Source organism: Scardinius erythrophthalmus, assembly GCF_964197995.2.
Source record: "Scardinius erythrophthalmus genome assembly, chromosome: 23".
Lineage (NCBI taxonomy): Eukaryota > Metazoa > Chordata > Actinopteri > Cypriniformes > Leuciscidae > Scardinius > Scardinius erythrophthalmus.
This window is the reverse complement of record NC_138243.1, coordinates 28,373,235-28,387,054: the sequence shown is the minus strand read 5'-3', so window position 1 is coordinate 28,387,054 and position 13,820 is coordinate 28,373,235. Positions and strand designations below refer to the sequence as shown.

General features: G+C 35.4%; 1 protein-coding gene across 2 annotated transcripts in view; it reads right to left on the bottom strand.

The window, feature by feature from the left end:
- cntnap3 (contactin associated protein family member 3) overlaps positions 1 to 13,820 on the bottom strand; it is a 138,892-nt gene that overhangs the window by 25,704 nt on the left and 99,368 nt on the right. For both annotated transcript variants that reach the window (XM_081353586.1, XM_081353587.1), the window contains exons 12-16: positions 11,708 to 11,827; positions 10,237 to 10,434; positions 8,781 to 8,937; positions 7,195 to 7,322; positions 6,848 to 7,018 (exon numbers count right to left, since the gene is read on the bottom strand). In XM_081353586.1, coding sequence (XP_081209712.1) covers positions 6,848 to 7,018; positions 7,195 to 7,322; positions 8,781 to 8,937; positions 10,237 to 10,434; positions 11,708 to 11,827 — 774 coding nt within the window. The remainder of the gene's footprint in view (positions 1 to 6,847; positions 7,019 to 7,194; positions 7,323 to 8,780; positions 8,938 to 10,236; positions 10,435 to 11,707; positions 11,828 to 13,820) is intronic.

Here is a 13,820-nt window from a genome sequence, read left to right as displayed (position 1 = left end):
ATACTGTTCGTTTTCTCACACACACCACCACCATCTATAGGGGTGGTGTGGTGCAATGGATAAGACACATGCCTTTGGTGTGAGAGACCCGGGTTCGAATCCACTGTGAGACACCAATGTGTCCCTGAGCAAGACACTTAACCCCTAGTTGCTCCAGAGGCGTGCGACCTCTGACATGTATAGCAATTGTAAGTCGCTTTGGATAAAAGCGTCAGCTAAATGAATAAATGTAAATGTAAATGTCACACAAACCGCTCGTTTCGTGTCTTAGGCCATCAATGTGTACTTACGATGGGGAATTGTTTTAATTTGGACTCTGTGCTAGTGTTTTGAGACAGTGACTATAGACCTGCATTATATGACTGACAGACAAGAACGGTTTGACCTAAAAATATCCAAATTGAAACTACTGCGGAAAAAAGACACCTACATCTTGGATGCCCTTGAGGTAAGCTAAAACATATCAAAAATTAATTTCAAAGTGAACTATCCCTTTAACACCTGCCAACCCGCCAAATGCGGGTGTATTTCAACAGTGGCGTGTAACGCAGTCACTCCTATTAGACACTTTGGCAGGTTGAATTTTATATATAATATATACGATTGTAGTCTTTTAAAAAGGCATGTGAAATAATAAACTAAGTGCACTGCATTGTTGTCAAAAATATTAATTTTTCGAGACATATTGACACTGAAATATCTGAACCGCTTCCAATACTCATTTTCCGCAGAATAGAAACACGATACCAACAGCGCTTTCTCTCTCTCTTATCTTGACACATAAACCCGTCTCTCACTCTCTCACTCACTCTCTCACTCACTCTAAACCACATCTCAGTACTAAATTGATATCTTCGCTGGTTATTGTGCTTAAACAGTCAAATACATACAAAATAATATCATAAAAAATGCCGGTCTTGGCGAGAATTCATGTAAACACAGTTAGTTATGTTTTAAGTGAAGGTAAACAGTTGAGAAAGAAAACTGAAATCTGCACGTCAGGTCTTAAAGTGACAGCAGCCTAATTAATAGAACAACATGTATATACACTACGGTTCAAAAGTTTGAGGTCTGTGCGGTTTTTAAAAAATAAATTAATACTTTTATTCATTAAATTCATTTGAAAGTGATATTTTTAATCTTACAAAAGATTACAAAAAAATGTATAATGTTTCTATTTCAAATAAACGCTGTTCTTTTGAACTTTCTATTCATCAAAGAATCCTAAAAAACTGTTTCCACAAAAATATGAAGCATCACAATTGTTTTCAAAATTAATGATAACAATCAGAAATATTTCTTAAGCATCAAATCATCATATTAGAATGATTTCTGAAGGATCATGTGACACTAAAGACTGAAGTAATGATGCTGAAAATTCAGCTTTGATCACAGGAATAAATTACATTCTATAATATATTACAATAGAAAACAGTTATTTAAAATTGTAATAATATTTAACAATATTACTGTTTTTACTGTATTTTTCATCACACAAACACAGCCTTGGTGAGCAGAAGAGACTTCTTTCTGACCATCAATATTTGTAAACCTTTCTCAAACAAAGCTTTGTCAAGTCAACATTCGAAGATTTGCTTTTCCAGCTACTTACAGCAACATGAATTTCTTTGAATTTAAATTCAGTTTAATTCTATATCCTTAGATTTATATTCAAAGTGCAATTCTGCAGGACGTTTCTTCAAATCCAGGAAGAGAACTGTAATTTAAAAGGCATTTTCAATCCATCTCTGAATGGTGCACAACCTCGATATGGAAAATAACAGTTGTTGTCACATGAAGGAAATAACATACTGGCGAGCAAATCACAATTTTAGCTTGAACTATTCCAGCAGCCCACAGCTCAGATCTCAGACGTCATTGTTTTTTCCATCGACTTCTTTGAAACGAACTTCCTCCGAGTTCCCGTCCAACATGAGCCGCCTAAACAGGCGGCCAAACCAGTCAGAATATAACGAGAGGTTAATTGAGCTCTTCCAGCCAAAGGATTTGTCATTATAAAGGAACAAGTGGCAAGGCGCTGTAAGGTCTTCACATACTCTATTCTCATCCATCACACGAGCCCATTACGTCCAGGAATTTAACAGCTCTTTTATGCAGTTAAAGAGTTGCGTAATAGACAGGGACCATGTGGCGGAGGGGTGTAATAAAAATCTAGACACAGACCCAGAGGACATGGATTTTATAGGGTTCGGATGAACGCCAGACAGATAGTGCTCATCTAGCAGCAGTCAAAGTGGATTTCACATTTTGCGAGGGAAATGAAAGTGGTGTTTCTGCATGATTTTTAGTGTTTTGTAATGCGGTTTCTAGCATCTTTTGCTTTCTTCATCTGTGGGATTTTTTCAGCTGTTTTATGGTCCAGCGGGCAAAAAGAATATTATATTATGAACTCCCAATTCTCATTACTGAAACGCATCCATATATACAGTGCTATGCATAAGTTTAGACACCCATGCTAAAGTTGACTAAAAAGAGGAATAAAAAATCATCTTTTGGAAATTGAACTTAATGCCTTAATTAAAAATATTAGGAAAAATCCAACCTTTAAGGACACCAATTTTCTTTGTGAATGAATAATGTATCGTAAATAAATAAATGTTCTTCCTTAAAATACAGGGTGCATAAGTCTGAACACCCCTATGTTAAATTCCCATAGAGGCAGGCAGATTTTTATTTTTAAGGCCAGTTACTTCATGGATCCAGGATACTATGCATCCTGATAAAGTTCCCTTGGCCTTTGGAATTAAAATAGCCCCACATCATCACATAGCCTTCTCCATACCTAGAGATTGGCATGGTTTTATTTCAGTTAATAGCCTACTAGCTGGTTTGATTTGCATTGAGAGATGATCTTATGGAAAGTACCCCATGCCAATCTCTAGGTATGGTGAAGGGTGTGTGATGATGTGGGGCTATTTTAATTCCAGAGGCCAAGGGAACTTTATCAGGATGCATAGTATCCTGGATCCATGAAGTAACTGGCCTTAAAAATAAAAATCTGCCTGCCTCTATGGGAATTTAACATAGGGGTGTCCAGACTTATGCACCCTGTACTTTAAGGAAGAACATTTATTTATTTACGATACATTATTCATTCACAAAGAAAATTAGTGTCCTTAAAGGTTGGATTTTTCCTCATTTTTTTAATTAAGGCATTAAGTTCAATTTCCAAAAGATGATTTTTTATTCCTCTTTTTAGTCAACTTTAGCATGGGTGTCTAAACTTATGCATAGCACTGTATTACTTTTAAAACTTCAATTAAACAACTAGAACTATTTCTATTTTTTTAAACATATCGAAGCCATGACCTTGGCATTATTAGCGTCACACCGTGTCCTTAACCACACGCGACGCGATAAGATTCCAGCGACAGGCAGTGGGTGTTTCTCAGAACCAAGAATGCAAAGAACAGACTTGTGTTCTTGGGGAGAACGCTCTTGCTACTGTAGTTGTTCTTGGAAGAATGAACTCACAAGGTGACGAACACACAGAACACTGCTGACAGTTTGAGACGATGTGTTCTTGCTGGTATTGCGCAATAATACCCCTGCACAGACGCCGTCTGCAGCACCCAAACATAACGAGAATTATTGACGATAACAGCCAGGCTTTATCGCCCAAGCCTACCCTCAGCTCAGTCGAGTCTGTGAGCTGACTGGCCGGTTGGCTCGCTAGCTAACTTAACACCCGCAGGCGCTTATGGAGATTCTCACTTCCGAAAACGTTTGAGCACATTTTTGATTCGCCATAAATTTTCGTAAAAATGGCAATATTTGAAATCTACAAAGTTGATTTCTCGCATCAAATGTTCTCAGAAGTGAATTTAGTGATGAAATGGCGTACGAAATTGTAGAAAAACGACTTACTGTATTGACCTGCCTCTCCTTCCTCAAATGCCGAAATGAATGCTGGGATATTTCTGCCGTCAAGTTCACACAAGTTACCAACCGATGCATCCTCGGTAAAATGGGCATGTCAAGAACAATTCCGGGATTTTTAACCGTTCTTGCCAAAATGCAAACTTGTGTATATAGGGACAGTACTTGGGCCACAAAAGAAGACGTTTCACAAGAACACAAGTACAGACAAGAACACAGATTGAGAAAGGCCCAGTGTGTCTGTCCACACTAGACGCGATGCGACTGTGAGACGCCACAACGTCAATCAAAAATCACAGCCAATCAGAACGGCGTGTGGGCGGAGTCTCGTGGGAAGTGCAGAGCACGGCACTCGCAAGAAAATGGATAAGTAGCTACATAATGAAATTAACAAGTATTACACCATTTAAAAAAATACATAGGCTACTGAGTTACTAAAACAATCTTTGCCAAAGAATACACTTGTTTGTTCACAGTTTGAACGTTCTTGTTCCCATTTGTTTAATTTCAAGATCTGAGGTGAATTATATCCATTGTTGCTTTTACAGCTACAAAGCTGGAGCACTAAATGACATTCAAAGTCACATTACATGCTTTTAACATTAAATAAAGCACATAAACAGTGCCTGAGATTATCATTGCCACACTTTGTGTTTTTGTTGTTCCAGCGCGACGTCACAGAAAAATAGAAACCGTTTCTAAGATAGAATCGTCGCGTGTCGCCGTCGCGCCTGGTTAGGACAAACACTCTGATTAACCTGGAAAAGAACCTTTTATTGTGTGTTGTGGCGTCGCGTCGCGTCGCGTCGCGTACAGTTAGGACACGGTGTTAGATCTACAGGAAGACATGAGGAATCATTCATGTCTGGAGCATGAAAACAAACACTGAAATTTCATTCTTCGGTTTAGGCCTTCAGACCACGAGTGATCGAGATGCTTGACTTGGCAAACACTGCTAATAAAATGACCAAAGGTCTTAAATTGATCATATAGAGGGTTCTCACTCTGAGAGCATTGCAAACCAGTGGAGCACATCTCTACATATTGGTTCAACAGCTATTCTGTGGTAATTTCCCTGGAGGAAAGTGTTTTGTGATGTCTATATTTTCAGCCGACAGCTTCTCTGGATTATTTCTCCCTTTGGTGGATAAACAAATACTCGCTAATGTCGAAACTCAACACACGTATGTATGTAACACCTTGCAAATATGAGCACACACACACACACACACACACACACACACACACACACACACACACACACACACACACACACACACACACACACACACACACACACACACACACACACACACACACACACACACACACACACACACACACACACACACACACACACACACACACACACACACACACACACACACACACACTTCTGCTTGACTCAATCACTACATCATTACATATTGATTCATTCGAGTGTTTTTTCCTACAGGGGTGAATCTCATGAAGCCATATTTCACCACAAAATCAAAAGAAAAAATTTAAATTTAAATTTTTACATTTTTATGGCTAAGATTTTAAGGCTATTCAACATAAAAGATTAAGACATTTCAGCACATTTAAACACCAAATTATCACTACTGTAATGCATTCATATATTACTTTTACTACTCCAATTAACATACAATATATATATATATATATACACATATATATATATATATATATATATATATATATATTATAATTGAATTTTCAAATTATATTATATTAAAAACTCCCAATTCTTTTGTAATGCATACTAATGTATAGTAACAGTAACAGTATTTCAATAATTAAATGTTTAAGTAATATAATATATTATTCTCCCAATTCTCATTACTTTACTACTCCAATTAAATAGTAAAACTACTTCCATAAATTTATATATATATAAATTTATATATATATATAAATTATATATAAAAAAGTATCATGCATGTATGTTATATATATATATATACATATATATATATATATATATACATATATATATATATATATATATATATATATATATATATATATACACACACGTATATATAAACACACACACATATACAGTGCTATGCATAAGTTTAGACACCCATGCTAAAGTTGACTAAAAAGAGGAATAAAAAAATCATCTTTTGGAAATTGATAAAGTTCCCTTGGCCTCTGGAATTAAAATAGCCCCACATCATCACATAGCCTTCTCCATACCTAGAGATTGGCATGGTTTTATTTCAGTTAGCCTACTAGCTAGTTTGATTTGCATTGAGAGATGATCTTATGGAAAGTACCCCATGCCAATCTCTAGGAATGGTGAAGGCTATGTGATGATGTGGGGCTATTTTAATTCCAAAGGCCAAGGGAACTTTATCAGGATGCATAGTATCCTGGATCCATGAAGTAACTGGCCTTTAAAAATAAAAATCTGCCTGCCTCTATGGGAATTTAACATAGGGGTGTCCAAACTTATGCACCCTGTATTTTAAGGAAGAACATTTATTTATTTACGATACATTATTCATTCACAAAGAAAATTAGTGTCCTTAAAGGTTGGATTTTTCCTCATTTTTTTAATTAAGGCATTACGTTCAATTTCCAAAAGATGATTTTTTATTCCTCTTTTTAGTCAACTTTAGCATTGGTGTCTAAACTTATGCATAGCACTGTATTTATTTATATATATATATATATATATATATATATATATATATATATATATATATATATATATATATATATATATATATATATAACATACATGCATGATACTTTTTTCATAATAGTATCTCAATTATATTATGTTTTTTTTATTAATACCATATATAATACCAGAAAATATGAATGATCCTTAAAATATAAAAAAAAAACGGAGAAAAAACAGCTGTCACCTGTCTTGGCAGGTTTTGTGAGATTCCCCTGTAGAGGAAAAAGCTGGAAAGTTGAACACACTCACAGCTCAGTTCAATCCGGATGAAGTCTTTGATCCCCAAGTTCTCCAGGAACACTCCTGATGAAGAGCTGGTTTTGAAGAGGAAGGAGATATCGGCGCTCAGCTCCCCGTGGAACGTGGGAAAGTGCAGGTACGACGTCTCCTTGTTGAAGTAGGCGGCGTTCCAGAAGTTGCCTAGAGAAAGCATTTACAGTAGCACATGTCTCTAGTTCGCCGGGAACAACATCATGGTTTTTCATTAAGCATTACTGCACATGTGCCAATCGACCCAGAGCCGGTCTGACAGGCTGACAGGGTAAGTGGTTACAGTGTGATTAGAGCGGGTAATATTAAATCTGTGCGGCACTTACTGTCTCCGTGACACTGCATGGGACCCACTCTGTAGGCCGCCTCTGAACCGGATCTGCTGATGTCACCGATCGCCAGCGCTCCAACCGGCAAATGCTCTTTATGGGACAGCAGCCCGGAGTCATTAGACCTGTCAAACATCACAAAACAGCATGTTGGTACATTTGAGAACAACACATAAACTGTGAATCTCATGAAAACTGTCCAGGTCATATTTCAAAATATATCAAAATCAAAATATGAATTAATTTATTATTATTATATTTTTTTTGCATTGTAACATTATTGCATTGCAAGCACATTTCCCAATCCACATAATATGGGAAAAAGCTAATTATATATATATTTTTATATTATGTATATTGTATAACTTAATTTTTTAATAACACAATATAATACAATATAATATAATATAATAATAATCTCCCAATTCTCATTACTGTAATGCACTTTTATTACTCAAATTAAATGGTAAATCTACTTCACTAATTTATAATATATACATAAAAAAATGATATATATATAAAATACTTATGTTATAGTAGTACTTATATTATATATTTGTTTTTATTAACATGTACAGGTTTTATTTTACAGATAAATCAAAATAAATCATAAATTATTATTATTATTATTATTATTATTATTTTTGTTGCATTTTAACATTACTGCATTGCAAGCATATTTCCCAATCCCCATGTGGGATGTGTGAGAAAGCTAATTTATAAAGAGAAGCAAAATTGTAAAACTTAATTTGTTGATTGCATCATAGTGCCATTAGGATTGAATAAAGCTCGATTCCACTACAGAATAAAAAATAAAAAAAGCTAATTGCAACTTTTTATCTAGCAATTCTGAGTTTATTTCTCAAAATTGTGAGATATAACCTTGCAATTCTGAGAATAAAAGTTTTAAACTTTATAATAACAGTTATATATTGTATATGCAAGACATAAACTCAGAAGTTTATAATTCTGACTTTTTTTCTCTCAGAATGTTCACCACAATGATGATAACTATAACGATAAAGATATAGTCCTAAAAATCATTCTAAATGTAAAAAAATAGCCCAAGACCATCCAAACCATAACTATAACAATAACGACACAGAGAAATAATATCTTTGGAATCACTTTCAGAACGATTTCTTCCAGCTGATGTAATGAAACATTGACAGCCAATTAGAATCCATCCTGGAAAGAGCTCAAGCATTTAAAGTGACAGATGACAAAAATGCAGCACACGCTTATAACAAACAGAACGATATTGTGCGATAGTGTGGACACTAATATAGTTATCGATTTTGCTGTGAACAGGCCTTAAGGGTGTGGCGGGTTTGATTAAAACAAACTCTGATGCGATTGGTCAGTTAGTGCGGTTCATTTGCATAAGTGTGAACGCTGCCATCTGAACCCTGGTGCCACCAACCAAGCGGACCGAGACTCCTGAAGAGGTGGGGACAAACGACTCTGATGAGGTTCGACTGAAATATGAACGCAACACAGACCAAAGACATTTAAATGAACCAAAAACAGGACATGATGTCACAAGCTGCGACCCTAAAAGGGACAGAATACTGGTGTCGTACCACTCTTTGCTGTCGGCATCACAGTTACAGAAGTGTTCAGGATGCACACAGTTCTCCTGAAGGCCACAGGCACACTGCTGGCTCCCCGGCACTGCTCCCCCCCAGTACATGTGCGCTTCACCAGCCCGTCCCACCCACCAGCTGAAGGGGGTCCCGTCTGCAACACACACACACAGCATTCATCACGAGATCTACACAATGATGCTTAGACACTGAAATGAGACATTAGACATCATAAAAGGAAGATTTTTGCACACCCAGAAGACATGAGATTGCTCTTTTACAACTCATGAGTTCTCAGTCATTTTAACATTGTCTCAGATGTTTCAACAATGTAAAAGCTCCTCAAAATAAGTACAAATAGACACAAATGAGTCAATAGTTCAGATCATTTGACCCTGATTTGGATGATTTCTGAGTTTTGGTTGCAGACTTTTTTGAGATCTTGTCATGAGAAACATCTGGGACGCAGGGAATTAGATGTTTCTACTTCTTCAAAAGAAATAAAAAAACAGACACAAATGAATTTTTGATGAGAAATGTTTGAGTTCAACTCTGAGTTTTAGTTGCAGACTTTGGGATCTTGGAGAATCTGAGCATAATTTGACACTATAACTATGTTTTTTTTTTCATGAGAAACATACGAGAAGGAAATGAGATGTTTCTACTAAAGTTCCTGAAAATAAATGAAAACAGACACAAACGAGTCAACAGTTCAGATCATTTCACCCTTATTTTGATTAGAAATGTTTGAGTTCACATCGAGATCAATGACTTTGGGGATTCTTGTCAAATCCGAGGAAAATTTAAGATGATGTGTGTGATTTTCTCGAGAGAAACATCAGAGAAGCAGGCTTTATTAGCTCTACATTGAATCTCACTGCTGTCTAACAGAAAGAATTGAGATGTTAAAGAGACCTCATGTGTGATCTGTCATCTCGAGACGATCGCACTCCCACACATCTGTCCAGGTTTAATCGAGACTAGCGTGTTTATTCATTACTATTCACCTGACATTTCCAACATTTTCTTATTTACGCCTGACACCGTGTTCTCCTCGTCTCATGAAGAACTCCGATAATGAGACAACTAATGGACGTAATTACCGTGGGTCGTGTTTGGTGTTTATTTGAGAGACTACGAGAAGCGTTATCACCCGACTCGACCTGTGATAGAGAGCCGCTGTACCAAACCGCCCATGACAAACCCACACAAACAAACAAACAAACAAACAAACATGATAAAAGCACTTCAAAGGTACAAATGCACATGAATAATGTAATTTAATGCCGAAAAATGCGGCGGGGGGTATAACTCAATATAAACTGCCCATAACAAAGAGTATAACAATCAATTTGAGCTGTGTGCTTAAGCGTCATGCGAGCGTCTGCGGTTTTAATAAGCCTGACCTTTCATACGGAGGGGGCGATCGATATTCCTAATGAAAAGGGCTTACCTGGTGTGTTCAAGAGCCGTGACTTTTTGCAGTGGTAGGAGAGCTCCTGCTCACAGTATTCAGCCTGGGTGATTATCGCCCGGATCTGCTCCGCGTCGGCGGAATAGTTAAAGTGGGCTAAATGCTGATTCATCCCGGAGGACGCTTTTAATTTGGTGAGCTCCGTGTTATTGTGTTGTATCACCATCCATGCTTTATCTGCAGGGAGAGAGGGATTCAGACCATGAAACGAGCCAAAAAGACACACTGTGCAGACTGTTTCATCTCAGGCTTTGTAGATTTTCACCTGTGCAACAGTCACGTGACTATCAAAATGTCACAAGAAGTTCAGAAAAAAACTCAAACATGTGATATCTACTAAACAATCATAAAAATAGAGGTTCTTGTGTTCAAAGAATCTTTTTCAAGCTTCGGGGTTCTTTTTATTATTGACGTTTCATTTTAGGGTCTTTATATTGATTCTACCGGAGGCGTAATGTGTTCAAATCAACATGAAATGACATTTTCAACCGATTTTACTTTTGTAATGTGACATGAAACAGTGTTGGTACTTTAACATAAACTTTGAAAACTTCAAAAAATTGAATTCATTGTAATGAAACAAATAAAAATAACAATAAAAAATAAGATAAGAAATATCAGATGAAAAATCTAATTTTATGAATGAGAGATTTAAAAAAAAAATGTAATTAAATGAATTAAAATAAGTTTAAATGCTAAAATTACTGAAACTATAACTGAAATATAAACTAAATAGAATTATTTAAACCCCATAAACAAATAAAAAAATGACAAAAAAACAACGATATTAATAAAACACACACACACACATATATATATATATATATATATATAGTACATATTATTAGTTATTATTAGAATTATTAGTATACAAATTATCATTTTGAATGAACAAAATTTTAATAAAAAATTAAAACATACATAAAAACCAATTCGAAATATTAATAAATACTACTGTATAATAGTATATTAATAATACTAAAAGAATACTAATGTAAAATACGATATTGAATGAGAGAATAAATTAACCATTGGGAATTGATTGGCTGAGAGATAGGAAGGTAATTTGAATAGGGAGGTGGTTATGAAAAAACAATGTGTACTGATAAGAAAGTAAAAAGAGTCGATATGAATTCCATATCGATTTCAACAAAGGAAAAGTGAAGATCTAAATGTAATGTGGTGGTTTTCTAAGAAACCAAAGCACTTTAAAGGCTTGTTCTATTGCATCAGGCTGTAAAAGCCTTTCAAACTTTATTTGTAAGAGCACACGTCGCACAGACACGCACAAAGTTTGATCTGTGGGGTGTTTCTGAAGTGTTTTTCCACGAGTGACTTCCTCCGCGGGGTGTGACACGGTGTGTGAAGGATCAAAAGCTGTGGATTAAAGCCCCAATTACGGAGTGTTTAAAGGGATTTAATCAGTTTGGATAAGCTGTGTGAGATTCACCTGACATGTTGCAGTAGATTAGTTGAGGTTTGATGGGGCCGCTTCCATCCACGTCTATGTAGTAAAAGCCAGACGTGTTTCCTTTGTGTTTGTACGCCTCACACGACGCTTCATAAATGGCTGTAAACACAGAAGTAGCAGGTTTGTCAAACACAGAAGTTGTTCTCAAAATGCACGTGTGGAGAGATAACGAGGTGAGACTGTTGAAAATAACAACAGTAACATACATAAACGAGTGCGCATTCACACTGTCTGTCTACAGATGAAGTTGTGACCAGTACACGCAGCATGTGTGAAAATGCAGCTCGCAGAAAAATGTCGCTTTTTTCACACCCTGTTAAATGTTATTACATAATAAACAGGATGGTAAGATTCCAGTCCTTTAGATGATCTGGAGAAGTCAAGCTGCCCTTTAGAAAACACAGTTAGCTACCAGAAAAGGCCAAGATCTTTTAAATTCTATAATTTTTTGATCGCATGACTCAGTGTTTATCTGGCACAAAATAAGTATGATGGCAGCATTAAAACTAATATGTAAATGTGTGTCTTTATTTATAGTCATTTATATGACTGAATCAGTAGTTGGCAAAAGTTATGTCTGGCTTAAGGAAATTGAAATTGCATCCTTTATTCAAATATTATTAAATATTGTTAAGCATACTCCGTAGTTGTGCTTGCAGAGTCAATTGTTTTATTTGTGATAATAACGCAATGAAACATGCCAAATTGTGCCGACATACTTTTTGGCCAGGCTGTCATCAAAGAAATTATGAACACATGCAAAAACAAGAGAGAACCAACAAAATATTAATAACTGTGAGATTTTTCCTGTGAGCTTTTTGTTTTTCTATGCATGTGTTTTTATAGTAAAATAAAATAATTTGCCCCAAAATTTTGTTAGATAAATAACCAAGTTTAGTGTTTTGTTCTTCCCTCATATGTAAAATATTTAAAAACTCATATTTTGAGGAAAATGTATAATTTTTATCATTAATTGCATCAATAGTTTGCATAATCTTTTGTACTAGGGCATTTTTTTGCATATTTTCAAAAAGTTTGCACTTTTATCCCCCAAAAACCAAGGAGAATTGAATTCCTCATGATATGACTCCTGTAGAGAAAATATATAAAATATGACACAAGGTCAGATGCTCATTAGCTGCAGAGGTTGAGTTTTACACACTTATGGATTTACACCAAGTCTTAAATGAAGTGAATAGGCCTATTTTGGAGCCATTAAAGAGTGTGGAACAGATTCGGGTAAAATTAAGCACATGCCACTCAAATATTTAATGGCGGCAACATGAAAGACGCTCACACACTTGAGCTGTTTTAAAGGGTGAGCGTTATTGAGAGGGACTTTACAGTGCGACCTCATAATCAGATCTCATATAAAGCTGCTGTCAGTCAGAGGAGCGTTTGGAGGTTTACAAATTAAAGCACATTTCTACAGTACAGTAGCTGAGTATATCGGCACACTTACTGACATAGAATTGCAAACAACAAAACAACAACAACACATGTTTTTATGGCTTTTCTATGATGACCAAACTGAGATGATTCTCCAGGTCCTTGAACAGAATATATATATATATATATATAGTTCTGCTGTGGCTTTGTATGGAGCTATTGTTGTTGGCCAAATAGAGCAAACATAGTCAATGTTGTGTTTATGATATATGTGTATACAGTATGTATATATATATATATATATATATATATATATATATATATATATATATATATATATATATATATATATATATATAATGAAAAAAAGGAATGAAATATATTTAATTTTATTATATTTATATAATATGCAATATGTGGAAGAGTATATATATATATGTATCTGTATAGAATAATACAAAAAATGTGCTTTTCTGGGCTTCTGATCAGGTTTTTATAAAGCTTTATTGGTTCACAAATAATTCTCTATCTTGTGCATATGAAATAAACAGATTGAAAAACAGACTGCATATAGATTGTAATTATTTTCCTTGAAAGTGAAACCTACATTAATCCATTTCCCCCTAAGCACCTTAATTGATCGTTATCTTCCCCTGTCTGCATTGCATCATGAAATCAGAGATATGAAACAGATGCAGATGGT